This window comes from Tasmannia lanceolata, unplaced genomic scaffold, assembly GCF_043159265.1.
Source record: "Tasmannia lanceolata isolate RefF3 unplaced genomic scaffold, GAP_Taslan_0.1 ptg000090l, whole genome shotgun sequence".
NCBI classification, from domain to species: Eukaryota; Viridiplantae; Streptophyta; class Magnoliopsida; order Canellales; family Winteraceae; genus Tasmannia; species Tasmannia lanceolata.
The window spans coordinates 58,428-78,345 of record NW_027518767.1 but is presented as its reverse complement, the minus strand read 5'-3'; the positions used below and the strand labels follow the sequence as shown (position 1 = coordinate 78,345).

Sequence of the window (19,918 nt, the reverse complement as noted above, 5' to 3'; positions counted from 1 at the left end):
CCAATTATGTCAATCCATATTTGTAATTTTGACTTGTTTTTTGGTTGGTTATCTGTCTCATGAGCTGCAGTTTTGAATCTTCCTCTTAGAAGTTCTGAATGCAACACTGAGCCATGCTAGCACACCAGTCCTGAAAAAAATGAACAAGTCGTATAATTGAAAACACTTTTAACCAATGCCAAGAATTAATCATAGATTATATGCATCTGATGCATGTTTAATACAAGTTTAGAAGGATAACTTATCCGAATATTCATAAACATCATCATATTGACATGCCATCACATTCTTTTGTCATTATTAAGACAATTTTATCCTTATCCAAAAAGGTCAGCTCCACTGTCAAAGAAAGATTAGAGGGGGACTATATGATCAAATGTACAAAGTAGGAGAGGTTTAAAATAATTTTTATATCTTGAGTATCTTAATATGGGGAAGATTTATCGTCCACTGAATGACATGTGATGCAGTTCTCCTGATACCTCTAATTGTATTATCATTCTCGTCTAGCTGCATACTTTGTCAGTTATAAGTGAATGTGATTCTTTGTGGCCATGGCCCATTTATTGAATATAGAGAACATAAGGCAAATTATCTCGTTCGATTAAAACCACTTGTACTGTTATAGAAATTGCTTCTTAAGATATTAAAATTGTTGTTTGCATCTCCTCTTCTATTTTACAGAAAGAAATTGCTCAACTTACATGTGAATGTGAACGCCACATTGGAACTCAATCTGGCGGGATGGACCAGGTGAGATACTTTTTGGCTCACAGTTATTGCTTTCGAGTTTGAGGGTATCAAAATCTGCATGTCTTTTACCTTGGTTTATGTTGGCTTCAATTAAAAGGAAAATGTTGGCCTCTGTTTGGTCATTTTTTTTTTCAATTATATTCTCATACTTTTCACTTTCAGCATCCAGAGCTAGCCACATTTAGGTTTTTTGTATTTTGTAAACTTGAAGTACTTACAAATTACATATATCAGATTAGAGGATAAATTTAATCTCATTCTTTGACATCCTTGTGGCTGACCTTCATTATTCTTGAAACATAATTTCTATTTAATATTGTCTAATTATCCATTTCATTTACATGATTACATCTACTACTGGTGCTACCCTATGTAAGAATCTTTCGGTCGAAGCTTCCTATAAATGTTCTTTATGGATGAATCATGTCTCACCGGTCTACTTCATCAATTCTCAATCAAAGTTAGAGGATACTTAGATTAGAATAATTTTTCCTTTGAATGTGGACCTCTAATTATGTTCTTTTTTAACCAATCCATTTCCAATACATCCACCAACTAGAATATTCTATCTTTGGGAATTTTGATCATGTTCATCCTTGATGGGTTTAATGGATCAACCATCAGAATCTTCCATGGAAGTAAAGGATGTTATAGTAGAATGCTCTCCTAAGGCCCTGTTCATTTGAGATTGTATCAACCAATTGTCACCTCCAATCCAATTATTGGACCCAAAATTAATGTAATTTTGAGTCCAATAATCGGATTGGGGGGTGGCAATCGGTTTTAATAATCCCAAACAAACAGGGCATAAATGTCGACCACTGATTTTTTAACTGTCAATTAACATGGCACCCACTATTGTGATTGCCCAATGTAAAGTCCGTTTAAGTATTGCCTATCCACTCTTGGTTGTATGGGTCCAACGAAACCCTAAACTGTACTCCATCAAAATCAGAGGCTGTTAAGATAAGTAGACTTTTTATCTTTGAATTGAATTTATATTCTTTTCAACAATCCACATGAAGTACATCAATCTACTTGTCAGAATGGTCTCATGTGTTTGGTCATGGCATATCCATTATGACCATGTGAATGAACTTTCCGAGTTCATCAATAATATTGGAGGATGCCAGGATAAATAAACTTTTCTCTTTTAATGTGGTTTGCGGTCTATTTCTATATTCTATTTAACTCTTCATGTGTTGGACATTCACCATTGGGATTGTCCAATGTAAGGGTCTTTTAAGATAGCTGACCCATGATGAGTTTTGGGAAAGATCCGCCAAAGTCAAAGAGTGCTAGGATGAGTAGACGTTTTCTTTTCAATTGTGGACCATTAGTTATTTTTTCATTTAATGGCCCATTTACAGGATATTCCCTAATGGTATCATATAAGGGTCTTTTAGGCTTGGAACATCAATGATAGGTTCTGTGAGTGAATCATGACCTAAGTCTCCTTCATCAAAGTCAAAGGTGGTAAGATGAGTCGACTTTTTCCTTTGAATGTGGACATTTGGATATAAAGTTTGAAGAAAGATTTTGTTATGGAAGACTTTGGGAAGCTAAGTTGCTTCCTTGATGTCAAGATTGAGAGAACCAAGGAAGGGATGACACAAAAAAATTGATCTACAGAACAGGATGGTGAACTTTTTTTTTGAGACGGTAGAAAAGGAGTATATTAAGAACCGAGATAGTTCACAGCAAAATACATAAAAGAAGAAAGAACAAATACAAAATCAAGGAGGGAGATAGTCAAATCGCTCCAAACTAGGCCTAAATACACCACTCCGCGCTAGGGAATCAGCCTCTGCATTAGCTGATCTCCTTACATGCCTAACGGATATAGACGGGAGAGAAACTAAATCATCTAATTCCTCAAAGAGAGATAGAAAGCGCCACGGAGGAGAGGCTGCACCCTGAAGCCATAGAATAACATTAGAAGAGTCCCCTTCCACTATCACCTTATCTATCACAGCCATATCCAAAGATTTAATCCCGCAATGAACAGCTCTCACTTCCGCTTCATTTGAATCCGCCACTCCAATGGGGCCCGAGTAAGCCCAGAGAACATCCCCCTGTGAATTTCTACATAGACCCCCAATCCCTGCGTCACCAGGATTACCAAGAGAGGAGCCATCGAAGTTTAACTTTATCATTCCCTCAGGAGGAGGGATCAAGGGTTGTGATATTTTAACTTTACTAGTCCCCTCCTTGCAAATAGTCTCCCAACCTTCCCAAAGATCATACGTTGATACGAAATGAAACATAGAAAGGCTTCTAGCCCAAAATATCACCTCGGAAATGATATTGATAAAAATCCTATAAGACGATTTTGCCACACCTTCAAAAACTCGGGAGTTTCTTTCCTTCCAAATGAACCACCAAGAAGCCACCATACACATCTTCCATAGCATCTTACCCTTTCTTTTCCAGGGGCGGGCACCAATCCCAGCTTTTAATGAAATCAGAGATGGTGTTTGAGAGAACCCAAGATACCCCAAAGCGAGATAGAATATAACCCCATATTTCTCGGGCAAATTTACAGTGAATGAAAAGATGATCAATCGATTCACCATCTGAAGAACATAAAGGACAATGGTTGACGATAATCATCCCTCTCTTCCGCAGGAAGTCTATTGTTTGGATTCGACCACAACATACAGCCCAAGCGAAAAATGAGATCCTCGGCGGGCAATGGGACTTCCATATCGACGCAAAAGGAGCCTCCGCTTCGCAATACACCAACTGATGATAGAAAGATTTAACAGAGAAAAGACCGGATGTACACTGAAACCAAACACGGGAATCTCTCCCACTCCTTTTGATGTAACACCCTTCTATCAAGGCCATTAGTTCAAGAACAGAATTCAACTCCCGATCAAAAAAATTTCGTCTGAACTGTGGCTGCCAAACCACTCCTGAGTCCAGCCTTTCAAAACAATCCGCCACCCATCCTATCTTTTGAGTAGACACTAGATATAGATCAGGGAACATTTCCTTGAGAGGAACTGCTGAGCACCACGGATCTGACCAGAATCGAATTCTATCCCCTGCATAGACTTTAAATCGAATACCTTTGGAGAAAGGAACCTCAACCTTCAAAATGTCCCGCCAAACAGTGACACCTTTGAACTTATAGTTATCCGCAGAGCACCAATTTCCTTCCCTCACCCCATATTTGCTTCCTACTACTCTTACCCATAAAGCAGACGGTTCTGACCCAAACCTCCACAGCCATTTACCCAATAGAGCCATATTAAAGCCTCTTATTCTCCGAATCCCTAACCCTCCATTTTTCAAAGGGAGGCATACAGAGCTCCATTTAACCAAGGGGATTCCACCAGAGGAAAGAGAGCCCCCCCACAAAAACCTTCTTTGGATCTGTTCAATTCTTAGGGCGACACTCACTGGGCATTTGAACAAGGAAAGAAAATAAATGGGGATGCATGATAGAACTGCTTTGATAAGAACTAAGCGCCCACCTTTAGAAATGAGATTGCGCTTCCAGGAGTCGAGACGCCTTTCAACTCTGTGAATGATGGGGTTCCAGAACAGTTTATTCGGTCTTCCCACCCCCAAAGGAAGGCCGAGATAAGATGCGGGCAAAGACTTCAAAGAGCACCCCAGAATCCTAGCAAAAACTGAAGCGTCGGAAGAAGAAACATTTAAAACATATAACCCGGACTTCGAGAAGTTAGTTCTTTGGCCTGAAACCATCTCATAACACCTTAAGATGGCTTTAAGATTCAATACCTGAGAGATCACTGGGGCACAGAATAGCAGCGTATCATCTGCAAATTGAAGAAGCGAAACCTCCACTTTATTAGACCCAATTAAAAAGCCTTCGAAAAGACTTGACTCACTACCTTTCCTCAAAAGCCGGCTAAGAGACTCCGCAACAATCACAAAGAGAAAGGGGGAGAGAGGATCCCCTTGCCTTAACCCCCTAGATGATTTGAAAAAGCCTTTGGAAGAACCATTAATGAGGACAGAAAACCAAGCTGAGGATACACAGGCTCTAATCCAGCCTCTCCACCGAGACCCAAAACCCATTTTTCCAAGACTATAGTCCAGAGACTCCCACTCGACCCGATCATAAGCCTTTTCCATATCAAGTTTGCACAAGACTCCTCCTTGACCAGTACGCCTGTATGCGTCAATAGCTTCGTTTGCAATGAGGGAACAATCCAAAATTTGACGCTTATTAACAAAAGCGCTTTGACTATCTGATATTATGGAGGGAAGAACTAATTTGAGACGATCCGCCAAAACTTTGGCCAATACTTTATATAAACAACCGACTAAGCTAATCGGACGAAAATCCGCCACCTTTGAAGCCCCTTCTATCTTGGGAATGAGGGTAATGAATGTTGCCCCAGTGCCTTTATCAAGAGCAATCCCGTCAAAAAATTCTTGAAAAAAGCTCATCATATCCGATTTAACAAAATCCCAACAAACTTGGAAGAAAGCCAAACAGAATCCGTCCGGGCCAGGAGCTTTATCTTTCGCCAAGGAAAATAAACATTTCTTTACTTCTTCTTCAGTAAAAGGAACTTCCAAAGATGCAGCTTCCCCCAAACATAAGCTGTCAAACTGCACCTCTTGCGGGATAGGGCGGAGGATACCATCAGAAGAGTACAGATCCTTGAAGAATCTGAGAATTTCTGCTGTAATCACCTCTTTGTTAGAAACTCTTTCCCTCTCCACAATCAAAGATTCAATTCTATTCTTTCTCCTATGAACACTAGCCATTGCGTGGAAATAGGCAGTGTTTTTGTCACCCTCCACGATCCACTTAACTCTAGATTTTTGACGCCAAGTTATTTCTTCCTGAAGCAGCAGACGATTATGCTCATTACTAACCCTGCCCAGCTCCTCCTTCTCTTTTTCCGAATCAAGACCACACTCCCCCAGTGCATTTAATTCCACCATTCTATTCTCCAGCCACCTCTTTCGCCCGTGATCACGTAGCTTTCTCTCCTTAACCCACTCCTTCAAGTTTGCCTTAACAACTCTCAGTTTGTTTCCAATAACTTTGTCAGCCGGGCCTGCCATCTTACAAGAAGACCACCAGCCCCCTAACCTCTCCACCATCTGGGGAAATTCCAACCAAGCAATTTCAAACCTAAAAGGAGATGGACCCCATGATTCCAGTCGAGGATCTAAAAGAATTGGACAATGATCCGACACCAAATGAGGAAGCGCTTTCTGAGAAACCTCGGGAACGAGTTCTAACCATTTCCCAGAAATCAAGAATCTGTCCAGTCTACTTCTACACTGCCCTCTGGCCCAAGAGAAAGAAGCACCACTCAAGGGAAGATCAACTAACTCATTATCTGCTATAAAATCGGAGAATACCTTCATGTTATTAGTGATTCTAGTACACCCCAACCTCTCCCCTACTGCCTGGATTTCATTGAAATCACCCCCAATGCACCATGGGTGAGAGCAACATTTTCTAACCTTTACCAATTCTTCCCAAAAAAGACCTTTTTCGGTAGATGTGAATGGACCATAGACTCCAGAGAAGAGCCAATCAGACTTATCCACTTTCTTTTGGAGAGAAACTGAAATGGAATAGTCTCCATACCACACCTCCTGATTAGACCAAGAGATGCTATCCCATGCTAACAGTAAACCTCCCGATGCCCCTTTAGAAGCTAAAAAAACAAAATCCCACTCCTTATTAAAACCCAGCCTTTTGAAATCTAAACGACTAAGGGATATCACTTTAGTTTCCTGAATGCAGACTACCTCTGGCTTCCAGACTTTTAGCAGTTCTTTAACCTGAGATCGTTTCTCCTGGGATCCCAAACCATTAATATTCCAAGATAAAATCTTCATAATATCACTTAAATAGAAGGCATCTTCCCCAATCGAGCATCTGAATTTCTACCTTTCTTCTTCGAGAGAAAGCTCTTCCCACTAGAACCCGATTCATAATTAATGTTCGACTTTAAGCGAAGTAATTCCCTTTTCAATCGACTCGAACTGAAAACTGTAGACCCGTTAGAGACAGGATTTCTACCTTCATCCCTTTGTTCTGCTGCCTGAATTGCATCTCGGTACTGATCCTCAGGGCCCGCATAGACCAAACCCAATTTCTTACTAATGGTCAAGGTGTGGTCAACCATATACTCAACCAGATCGTTTCGAATATTCATCACAGGGATCATCCCACAATTCTCTTCAAAGTATGAGGATATTCTCACCAGAGAAGATGAGTCGAAACTCCAACGGAATCTTGGGTTGAATTCAAAGTTGGCTCCTGAAGCAGAAAACTTAACTAAGAATCGAAAAGGAGACTCCCTTTGAAGGCTAAAAAAACGATTCCCCAAGCAACTCATCCCACTGAGGTCAAGCAAAAAAATCTTCCGACCACGGATCCAAGGTAGACAATATTCTTTCTTAGAAATCAAAGAACCGATTTCCTCTGCAGCTCCTTGTTCAGTCAAGACTTCTTTCCAGTCCCCTTTCACCGAAGTTGCACCATTTAACCCTTCGGCATCCTCAAAAACCTTTTCCTTTGCCCTGTCCTGTTCAAAAACCAAGCGGGCACTGATCCCGCACGCAAGTATCTTATCGCGATAGCTTACCTGAGAGTGAGAGTAGCTGCATAAGGACGCAGAGAGGAATCCATGGTTAACACTTCCTGAGATTTCGAGAATGGAGAGTTGTCCAGAAGAACAGCCTAACAATTTCCACTCAAAATAGAAAGGGATAGACTTGTTAAAAAGCCCCTCAGAACTTAATGGGAAGGGGGGCTGACAGCCAGGGCCCATATCGACTTCCGTGTCAGCCCAGCACGAAGGCCCAAGGGAAAAGGCTGGAGGAGAGAAATTTGATTGAAGTGCTTTTGGCCCACTCGCTTGATCTCCACACGATAAAGGGGGCTCGTTTATCAAGACGTCAGAGCTGGAGGCATTGGGAAAAACCAAAGAATGACATCTGCAAGGGGATATAGCAGAGAGGATATCTGCAAAGCTATTAATACTAGAGGAAGTGGGGCCCACTCTAGGAGGGGGAGAACAGTCAAGACCACACACACTACGCCATCTGTATCTTTCTGGCGACCCCAAATTTTGAAATTCAAAATAACCGCCACCTGTTCCAATGCTATCTTGCACATTCAGCGGCTCATGATAGAGCTGGTGGCTAACGTGCACCGCCTCCTCCGTCCCTGCCACGCCGATGGAAGCTCCATGCTCAGTCTCCAAGGACGGACTTTCTTTGGTTGCAGAGATGTCATTCACTGCCTTTACAGAAGCATTTAGTGGTATTAAAGGATCTTCAACTACTTCTTCTTCATAAAACTCGTCGTTTCCGTTGTTTGTTGAAACCCCACCCTCTTTTACCTTCTCGAATTCGGATTCCCCATGAGAATCAGCTTTCACAAAGGGAATATCACCTTCTTCTTCAAGCAGATCTTTTGAAGCTAGAATCCATCTGATGGACCCATCAAGAGATACTTGAATCGATATCTCCTTCCCTGGTGCACCAGACGCAATTAGAAGAATACGCCCCTTTTTATAGCCATTTCCAGCACAGCATGAAGGATCGATTTCTACAATCTTACCTATTTTTCCCCCAATTCTCCTGAAGTTATCCTCGCACCAAGCTTCCGGCGGGACGCCTTCGATACTCCACCAGAAAGGGTTACCTTCTTTTGGAAATTTGTCAGTCCACACCCTAAGGTCAAGAAAAGGAGAGTTAACTGCGTTTTTCCAGCACGATATTATCTGAGATCTACTAATCCCTCGTGGAATGGATATCTGAACTTCCCGTTTCGCTATTTTATAAACCACCACCCCTTCCGGCATATTGCTCTTCCGAGATAACCAAGACTCCAGAGCCGCCAAATCCCCAGACCATCCTTCGCAGAGATTTCCCCATAATCCCATATCAGCATTACTGATCGATTTAAGAGGTACCACCTCCACATTAAACTCCATACCTTCCGACGTGGATGGAAAAATCTTCCCCACACTCGGAGCAAGATCTGGCTTTTTCAGGGCACCCACCCGATGCTTCTCTTTTAACTTATTTTCAGGGTAGGAGGATATATTAAAATCCAAGCTTGACCAGAACTTGTTACATTGCCAGCATTGAACTCGTTTGCTGAAATTTCTAAATCCACATTTGCAACACCTCCATTCCCCCCTTTGCCCATTTTTTCTTCTCCTTAAAACACTTTCAAAACGTCTAACATTTCGGTTTTTAATCTGAGACCACCCATAATCTGCACCAGAGTTCGAAGCTCCTACCCGATTTCCTCCGCCCATGCCAAGAGGAACCAGATTTGCACCCGACGCAAAAGATTTTCCTACACCATTCCCAACTATAGGCATTGTTTCCCTTCTCCTCATTTCCTTCAGACTTGAGACTCCCGGCAATAGAACAGAGATGTGCAGACCCTTCACAGGGGTAAACCCTCCAGAGTCCGACTCTGATACCCACGATGGCACAGAAACGGAAAATGGAACCGAAGCAGATGTAGAAACTGAGACAGATACAACAGGAGAAAGAGATGATGCCAATGTGTTCGAGGAAGAAGACTCAGCTTCAGAGACTTCAGAAACCGATTCAGAGGAAGAAGAGATTCTGGCTGAATCGATGGTTTCCTCAGGGAGCAGAGGCCAGACAACCACCTCCACACTTGGACGGCGACGGAGAGGAGACCTCTCCCCACTACCTCCCAACTCAGAGTCCCTCCGAGCAGCTTACCAGCCGATAGTCCACCGCCATCGAGACACTCCAGAACGCCCTCCGAGTCCCATGATATTTATAGATCTTTCAAGTGATTCGTCAGACTAGCTGGACAGTACCGGAAACTCTCGCCGGAATGGTCCAAGACACGATCGGAGAAGAGAGGAGATTAGAAGCTAGATACCATTGAGTGTCTTTTTGGAAAGAAGTGAGCGGGATCAAACCTCAGAACAGGATGGTGAACTTTAAGGAAGTTAGCACTCCAGTAGCCTTTAACAGACTGATGACTGGGAAAGAAGCTGAAGAAGTCAAGGATTTTCTAACATATTGCAGTATGGTAAATCTAGCATATTGCAGTATGGTAAATACCTTACAACTATAATTTCCAGAGTGGGAAGCGAGTGCGAGAAGCGATTTAGGAAGGGAAAGCGGGAAGCGGGAGATCTAGAAAAGAAAAATTGCAGAAAGCGAAAATTTATAGATAAAGTGGAAATATTTGGGCAATGTCATTGAAAGTCAACATAGCATGCAATAAACCTCGTTAGAAGCGAAAAGGAAGTATATGGAAAGAGATAGGGTTATAGTAGGTTAGGGAGGAAGGGTTAATGTTACAAGCAGTAAAGGGGACTCAACTGTGTGCATTTAGCATTATGTTTTTGGAAAAAGGGTCCACATAAGTTTTATTCAAAACTTAAGAAGAGATTTTAAGTTTTAAATGCACTCCTTCGGCATTATCAAAACGAGAAAACACTTATAGGAAAAATTGATTACCTACGTAGGAAGCGTACTTTTAACTAAGGGGCAGCGTGTAAGAAGTGCTTTTACCCTATATTGGGAAGCAAGAAGAATTTAGCTTACGAAATCACCTGACATAGCCATGCCTCCCTTTGTATGGAGATAAGGATTTAAGCGATTCAAGTTGCAATAGCTCTTTTGCAAGACGTTTCTGTTTCAAACATTGAGTCCTAATATTAGTTGTTATTTAATATTTGTTAGGAGTTTAATTAGGGGGTTGGGTAGTTATCCAATATGCATTTGAGTAGGAGTATAGTTGTTTTATATGCATGGGTTGAGAGTTTTGTTTTGAGTATAAAACTATAGGCTTTATATATAGCTATTTGCAAGGCTTGTTCGATGACTTACTACTTAGATGAAATAAAAAAAAATAAAAATTCTTCTTTAGAGATTAGAGATTAATCTCGGTTTTTGTAGATTTGAAGAGTCACCTTCATGGATCTGATGGCCTACTCGATCGGAGGTTGACGGTGATCAACTTCTGACTCGTTCTTCTCGCTTATGGACACACCAGGTGGTATCGGAGCTTTGTTACGTTCCATAGCTTCTCACGGGAGAAAATCAAGAAATTGTGACGATAGACATTCAATGCTCTCAAGGCTACAATTAATCAAATAGTGGAGCAATTGGCATGGTTGAATTCCCTGGAGAGCGAGCAACACCATATCGACGACGGTGATTGGCGAAGGCTCACTCAAGCTCTATACCAAGTTTCACACCTTGACTCCAAAAATCCTTATCTTCCTGAAGAGGATTACTCTCTTGAGGAGGAACTTGATGAAATCCTCCACCTGAGGCATGCTCGTGGTTGCAACGTTGCGTTCCTCAAGTGGCAGCTCGTGATCACGACTACCATTTTAAGCTGAATTCGCATGAATTCAACGGGTAACTCTACATCGAAGATTTCCTCGATTGCTTGCGGGGGTCGAGATTTATGAAATTTTGGCAATTTCGGTAGAAATTTCGGCACAAGTTTGAAATTTGTTTTTTTTACCGAATTTCGGTATTTCGGCTATGTCCGAAACCGAAAATTTCAACCTTGCATGGAAGTAAACGAGGAGAAGAAAATTGATTGCGTGGCTATCAAGCTTAAGGGAGGTGCTTTGGCATGGTGTGAGAAACCCTAACTCTCCTGTACACGGATGAGAAAGTGACCAATGTGAATGTGTGCACGGATGCCTCAAATCCTTCATTAGAGATTTTACCCATTGACTATGCTCAGCTCAGGTACTCTTCCAACAGTACCTAAATTGCCGACATGTAGCAAATAACTGCGGGATTATATGGAGGTGTTCTGCCGGCATCATCTAGACACAATATTATTGAAACCGAGACACAACTCATAGGATGCTGCATCAGAGGTCTCTGTTAGTCAATCCACCAACAGGTCACTCTCCATTTGGTTTGGGCGCTATCTAAGGCCATGAAGATAGCAGAGCGAGTGAAGGTTATGCTCAACAGGCCAGCCTAAAGGACTTTTTACATGAGTCAAAGCTGTTGTAGAGGCACCACGGGCATCAATTTCTGCGGTGAAAAAGAAGGCAGTTCTGAATCCTTCTGCTGGGAGAAGCAAGCCTGCCCAGGCATTCCCAGCATGAGAAAGAGGAAGTGGAAGAGATGTTCCTTTTGCTTCGGCAATGACTTCTTCTGTTCCACGACGTGATCCGTATGAGTCATAGTTTGAGCAACGCAACCAATTGGGTCACATATCCAACCAGTGTCCTCAGGGTGGCCAGCATACTCCCTGTTGCATTGCTTGAACTCCTCTACTAGTGGCGTGCACATCACAGGCTGCATCACCAAGATTGCCCGGGAGCACATGTAGTAGGGATGAGATCTTATTCAGTATGCTGCTCCTTTTCATCACGCCGCTTTCAATCATCATCATCATCATGCTTGTCACCAACGAGTAGATTGGTAGTACGTCGGCCACCTTGAGGACACTGGTTGGATATGTGACCCAATTGGTTGCACTTGGCATGGTTGAATCCCTTTTGAAATTGGTGCTTACAGGGATGAGATTTTATGTGACGTTATCGATATGGATACTTGCCATCATCTATTATTGGGGAGGCCTTGGACATTGACAGTGATCTCATTAATAAGGGATGGGATAATGGCTTCGTTGTTCGCCTGAACAATAAGAGTTATGCCCTTCAACCTTTGATGGATGAGAACCCCAAAGCTTATCAAGTGGGAGGCACTCCTGTTTGACGCTAAAGGAATCCCGTGTTGAATCCAAGAAGAAGAAGCAGATCCATGAAGGCGTCAAAATGAAACAAAAGAAGCTTATTGAGGCTAATGCTAAGTACAATGTCGAAAAGGACAAGCGTCAATGTGTCAGGGTCTTTGAGGTTGGAGACGAGGTTATGGTCATCTCGAGGAAAGAGTGATTTCTAGTTGTTGCGTATAACAATCTCAAGAAGAGAAAGGTTGGGCCTTATAAGATTCTAAAGAAGATCGGCAAACGGGGAAGCAGTGATTTATTACTTTTCGTCATGTTAGAAGATCTGCAAACAGGGAAGCAGATGGCTTAGATAGGGGGGGGGGGGGTCTCATTTGGAGGCTTTAGAGAAATATGATTTTCTTCCTCGACTAAATTTTGTATTTATCGGATTTTTTTCCTGTATTCTTTTTTTTTGTATTTGACCATCTCGGTCCCCATTCTTTAATGAATTCTTTACCATTCAAAAAAAAAGATTCTAAAGAAGATTAATCATGATGCATACATCGTGGATTTACTGAAAGAGCTTGGGATGTCCAAGACTTTCAATGTCTCAGACCATTATGAGTTTCATGATACACATATCGTAGGTACTATGACGACATCACCAATGAACTCAAGGTCGAGTTCTCTTCAAGTGGAGGGGACTGATTTAGCCACGTCTCTCTTCTTTATGAAGATAAGGATTTAAACACTCCAAGTTGCAACGCATCTCCCTTCTGTATGTAGAGAAGGATTTAAATAATCCAAGTTGCAACGCATCTCTATTGCCAGATGTTTCCGTTGCAAAGATTGAGTCATGGTAGGGTTGGGTAATTATCCTATATGCATGTTAGTATGAGTCTACTTGTTTAATATGCATGATTAATCTTGCCGTAGATTTGAAGAGTCGCCTTCTTGGATTCAAAGGTCTACTCGATCGAAGGTCGACGGTGATCAAGTTCGGACTTGTTCTTCGCGCTTCCGGCTACGTCACCGTCCAACTTGGAAGTTTCCGGTAACTATGCTGACAACACTTCATTTTCACCATAGATGATAGTTGCTTGTGCAGTAACTCATGTTTATCAGCATCTTCATGAACCCACAGAAGAACACCTAACACAAAGGAAAATATTAAGGTATTATGATACAATGATTTAGACTAGGCAGGTGATGATACAAACAAATCAGTAACTGGCTTTTGCATGTTGATAAATGTTTTTTTTGCAACATGAGGAAGCAGTAAAACGCAGCACATTGTAGCACACACTAGCGTAGAGGCTGCTGAATATAGAGCCATGACCTCAACCACAGATGAACCCACATAGATATGACACCTTCTGCAGGAACTTCATCTCAGGTCTCACAGATATTCCCTTTTGTGTGGCTACCAGAGTGCTATAAAAATGTCATTGAATCCCCTCTCTAGAACCAAGCACATTGAGATTGATAACCACTTATTTTGAGAGAAGGTGGGGAACAATGAGGTTCTTCCATTGTAGGGGATGGAATGATTGTTAGAAATTTCCACTTATGGGTATTTCGATCATTCTTAAATTAAAATTTACAAATCATTGTAACTCAAAGTTTTCGTTATGAATGAATATACTTCCTTCCTCACATGTACTTGTCTTATTCTCTATATTCTCTTCTTCTCATCTTCTTGACATATTATCTTAACAGTTTTTACACAGTCTAGGAATTAAAAGGATCCTTTCTTTCAGCAAGGGGATGCCGATCATGACAATGGTCTTGATTTACTGGATTGTTTTGGACAGTATTGATATAAGGACCATGGCCTCAGATAAGAACCTACTTGCAGAAACAAGCTTCTAAAAGCACCTTTTCGTACTGAACTGCATTTGTGTGACTATATAACATTTACTTTAACCTGCCTTGTGTTCATAGTTTTTCTAACTCTGATCATATCTTAGCTAACCTTTGGATATCTCTTTCGTACAGCAAACCAATCAGTCAATTGTAATTAGGCTCTTCCATGTAAATGTGATATTTTAATCATAACAGTCCATGACTTTTCTCCCGAGTTTTTCATAATGCATGCTATCCATCATTGTTGTAGTTTTCTGATCCTGACTTTACTTTCTTCTTTTGCATTTTAAAGTAAAGCTTAATATTTTATTGACTTTTATAGTACTGCATGCAGAATGAGATCAAATAGACATATTTTCAGTATTCCCCATCTGCCTATTTCTGTTTTCATTCAAGATGATTGACTACTAACTATGAAAATTGAAATGAAAATCCACACTTACTGCACGGAAGCTTTTAATTATCAGAAACGATCTTATATGTGATTTGGCAGGCAATCTCTGTCATGGCAAAATCTGGTTTTGCTGAGCTGATTGATTTCAATCCCGTCCGAGCAAGTGATGTGCAACTTCCTGCTGGTGGAACTTTTGTTATTGCCCATTCGCTGGCAGAATCACAGAAAGCAGTAACTGCTGCAACAAATTACAATAACCGGGTTGTAGAATGCCGGCTGGCATCCGTAAGTTCCGATTTTTCAATGAAATTTCTTTTCAAATGTGTTAGGTCCAACATCATCTTTGTGCATTACATTCAAATTGAACTTGTTATTTCACAGTGTATTCCATTGATGAGATGAGTAGATCTCTGCTTAGAGCTTGAATAACAGAAAGTCGTTCTTCTAAATGCTCTAACTTGCATTTTTCTTTGGGTGTGTGTGTGTGTGTGTGTGTTAACCTTGCATTTTTCTTTGGGTGGGTGTGCGCGCGCGTGCGGGGGAGAGGGGGGGTGGGAGGAGTTAATTCTGTGATGGAAAAAATGCTTAATAGTACTATAGAGTGGAGCCAAGGACTGTTGTATGAGGGCTCATGGTCCATGACACCACCAGTCTGACCAAGAACATCATGTCTAAGCTTTTAGATCTGTGTAGTCGTAGCTTTTCCATTCGTGGCTAATCGGTAGGCGAACGACGGGAATTGAACCCGCGCTCACAATCCACTGCCTTGATCCACTTGGCTACATCTGCCCCTCCTCTCTCTCTCTCTCTCTCAAGCTAAAGGAGTCAAATTACAAAATCATAAATGCTCCAACTGGATGATCACAAAATCTTTACTTCTTGTCAGTACTCCGTATGGTGGTAAAAGCCATGCACTTGTAACTACATCACACCAGGGTAATATCTACAGAAAAATATATGGCAACTAGTGGGACAGGAATGCCCGCATTGGATGAAAGTTAATTTTATCCATTAAGAATTTTGGTTATCCATGCAAAAACAAGATGAAACCTCATGCCAAAACAAGATGAAACCTAATATTGTTTGTCTTCTTTTTCTGTCAGATAGGACTATCGTATTATTATATTCTCTTTTTTTAGCATCTATTTATGTTGGGAAATGATAAATGCACCCCTTTTCATCACCAGGGACACCCAGCTGCATTGTACGTGGCAATCAGGTCACTTCATTCCTTCAAATGTGAAGTACATCAGCCCCTTTGCAGTCATAGATACACTGTAGCTGGGTGTCCCAAGTAATGAAAAGGGGCGCATTTATCATTTCCCTTTATGTTTAAACTGTGAATTAACCACACTTTGCTTTGTCAGATAATTCAGTCATTTTGGGACTTCAAACCCTCTAACCGTGGTAAATAATATTTGTTTTTTACATATTACTGATTCCAATTACAATGTTGTTACTGGAAACTTCTGCAGATTATCCTCGGTATAAAGCTAGGGATGAAACCCAAAGAAGCAGTTTCCAAAGTCAAAACTCTCTCTGATGTTGAGGGGTTGTGCGTTTCTTTTGCTAGTAGTCGTGACTCATCTGATCCTGTCCTTGCCATTAAGGTACTTAGTTGGCCTTTCTCAACTTCAAAATCAGTTGTAGTCTTTCCTTTCAATTCTCTGGTCTTATTGTTGGATTTTTTTCAGCAACATTTCATGCTCTTGAATGGAATTTGATTAAGAAAGAAGCTATTCTTGTTTCCATTATCCAAGTTTCAAAAGAAAAGACACATTTATCTTTTATAATATCATTCTCGCGATCAAGGTGGTTTGGGCAATTGAGAGGTAGCAAAAGGAACCACAAAAAAAAACACATTGAAATCTCAATAGACACCATATCCTTGTTTTCTGTTGAATTATATATATATATATATATATATATATATATATATATATATATATATATATATATAAGGATAATAAGATGCTTAACAGAAAATAGATGCTGCATTTCGCTCGGTTGCCAAAAGAATTAAGAATTTCTCCTGTGTTATGGTTGGAGTTTCTGTTTCTTTGACTCTGAACTTCTCGTGTTGATGTTGGTTAACAAGTGTTCTGCTTATACAGGAATTTTTGAAGGAAGAGCCTTACACAGCTGAAGATATTGAGGAAATCACGGAGGAAAGTCTGACATCTATCTTTGCGAAGTCAGCAACTTCATTAGACGTGCTAAGAGCTGCCACTGGTTTTAAGTTATTTCAGGTAGTTACTTCAGTTGTGAGCTCTATTTTGGTGATAAAGTACATATTTTATGTTTTATGCTGAATCTATCTATTGTCCTTTTGTTCATGCTCCCTGTATTTCCCTTTTCTCGTGTAAATTTTTATTATTGGTCTTTATTTTGTTCTATATGGAAGCCTCATTAACTAAATGTCACGGAGAACACAATTAGAGCAATAAATAATATCCTGAATTTATTGCTTTTTTGTGACTTTTTCATGGTAAAAAATAAAGGCTTCTGATATTGTCACTACCATATTTTAATAATTGCACAAAAGCAGCTTGTCTTTTCTTTTTTAATTGGCTTTTGATAGTTTTTTGGGAACTGTAATAACCTTTGACAGTTGGTTAAAAAAGAAAAGACAAGCTAAGTTTGTGCAATTATTAAACATGGTAGTGCCAACATAGTAGCCAAAATAAAATATGAAGATATTTCAATGATTTTTCAAATCTCAGAAAAATATCGTGATTTTTTCCATTTATTAAAAAATCACAAACTATCACTATATTTTAGAAAATATCGGAGATATTTGTGATTGCTGCTATGCACATAGATCCAATATTTAGCTAATGACATTCACTATGCGAGGCACCATGATCCTGGGCTACATCTTGATGCGGAACCACATAGAATTGAAAAATGACCCTGCACCCACAATAGTCACATTGCATTGAAGATACAGAGTCCATCAAGAAGAGATTAAATTTCCACTTCATTCGTATCTTACACTTCGACCAAGAAAACCTTGACAAAATAACTTAGCTTTATGAGAAACACCGTCGACACCAGTTGGTCCCAGGTTGCCACTAGAGCTGCCAACAAAGATAGATTTTGATGGCCTGGTGTGGAGCCCAACTTGCAACATATATTTTAAATTTTCATTTGACATTTAGTGGGGTAGCGAATGTGTTGTCATTAAATTCATGCTTTTACCAGGTCATAATCTCCAGTGTGTTGGTTCTATTTGAATTGAGCTCCTTACTTGGATTTATGTCTATTCTCCAGAGGGCCACCCATGTATATTCTGAAGCTAAGCGTGTTCATGCCTTTAGGGACACTGTGGAATCAAAACTCAGGTGCCTCTTATATGTGAACTTCAATTACCGCTGATTCACTCTTCATTCTTAACACGCATGTACATACTCCCACGCTTTTGTGTTTATCCCTGAACATTTTGTGAGATATCTAGCATGCAAATTTACATATATTTAGAAAGAACGAACTTATATCCACACACACACACACACGACACACACACACACACACTCTGCTACAAAGACACGTCTCTATCAGGGATGTCCCCGGCGGCTCTCCCTATACTGTTATTTTTTCAAGGATGCATTCACAGACCTGTGAATGCTAAAATTACAAGGCTATCCTTATTTGGAACTCCTCCAATCCATCGAGATGTTGGTGTTTTTCCTATGAAGGACTTTGCAGCTGTCCTACAAGTTAATTTTAGCCAGCTAATTAGTGGTGGTTTCCCATGCCAAGTGGGTTGGTGGCAGGGATTCAAGCCCTCCAACAACCAATCATATCATAGCACAACTGGGTCCCTGGAGTACCACTATGAGGAATGGCATACTTAATGACCTACATAATTATTCCTCTAAGCACTTCACATGTCGAGGAGGATTTATCAGTAATGGTGCCTAACATGAATCCAACACATCTGATTTAGAGACTCTATAAACTGCAATCATTTTCTTCTTGTTCTTGTTGACTCCTGAATTTTGCTTCTGTGAAACTCAACCTCCTGACCTCTCTAGCCAAATCAACTGGTTTATAACAAACCAAATCACCTAATTGGCGAAATAAAAATTCCACAATCTAAAAAGCATAGCATTCTTGTTGTATCCATTATGACACCATCATTATATAAATCTCCGGGTATTCTTTTCGGTCCCTGTTCATTTAAAAAAAATAATAATAATAATTTTCCAGTCCCGTTATATTTACAATATTCCTTTGTTTTAATATAGCACCGTCGAAACCTGACTATGGGGCCCTGACTTGTAAGGTGCGTGACATGAGTCCAGAACATCTGATTTCGAGACTCTTCAAGCTGCAATTATAAAATGACAGATTTTTTCTCATGAACTTAAGAATAGAAAATAGTCAGATAAGCAGTGTATGCATGCAGGCTTGAAAGGAAAATAGGAGACTACAACTTTGACCATGTTATCATTCTACTCCTTCCTACATTCTAATAAAAGGGACCTATTTGACTTTAAGCATTGTTGCATAGTGTTAGGTCAAAATTCACAATCACAGCTTTTTGGTTTTGGAACCATATTAAACATAACACTATCATGATCCTGCACTTAATTCCTGATCAATGTCTTGCTAATGGATCCGTATGTGAATTATTGTTTGAGCCATATAATGTTGCACCATAAATATATAGGAACTATTTTGAGAATAGAGATTAGCGTTATGTTTTATTAATTCCAAATGTGGGAGGATTGTTTTGCAGTGATGATGAGAAGCTAAAAAAGCTTGGTGATCTCATGAACGAGAGCCATCATAGCTGCAGTGTTTTGTACGAGTGCAGGTATGTGAATGCCTTCTCTATACATCCATGTAAACACATATAATGTACATAGAATACATTTGTTAGCATAGATATATGCATGCGTGCAACATGCACGTGTATATCTCTGTACTTCTGCAACGGCCAGGGCATAATGACATATCTTTCTCAGGAATTTCTTAGAATATTTTGACCTATTGAGTTTTCGCTTGAGATGTTATTGAGAAAAGATAACTAAAAGATAAAATATATCAAAAATGAAAAAATAATAAGAGTTAACTTAAAATTATAACAAATAAATATAAATATGATAACATCACAAAAGATAAAGAAATCCTGGAAAAATCATGATTTATTAACCATTTGGAGAAAATATCTTTTTATTATACAGTATCATCAAAATATTAGAGGATTTTCAAAATCTGGAAGATGTTTT

At 40.2% G+C, this 19,918-nt stretch overlaps 1 protein-coding gene across 1 annotated transcript in view; it reads left to right on the top strand.

The window, feature by feature from the left end:
- GALK (Mevalonate/galactokinase family protein) overlaps positions 1-19,918 on the top strand; it is a 30,182-nt gene that overhangs the window by 8,750 nt on the left and 1,514 nt on the right. Inside the window, exons 6-11 of the mRNA XM_077375855.1 lie at positions 685-753; positions 14,781-14,966; positions 16,157-16,291; positions 16,796-16,930; positions 17,955-18,025; positions 19,426-19,503. Of these exons, the coding sequence (XP_077231970.1) occupies positions 685-753; positions 14,781-14,966; positions 16,157-16,291; positions 16,796-16,930; positions 17,955-18,025; positions 19,426-19,503 (674 nt within the window). The remainder of the gene's footprint in view (positions 1-684; positions 754-14,780; positions 14,967-16,156; positions 16,292-16,795; positions 16,931-17,954; positions 18,026-19,425; positions 19,504-19,918) is intronic.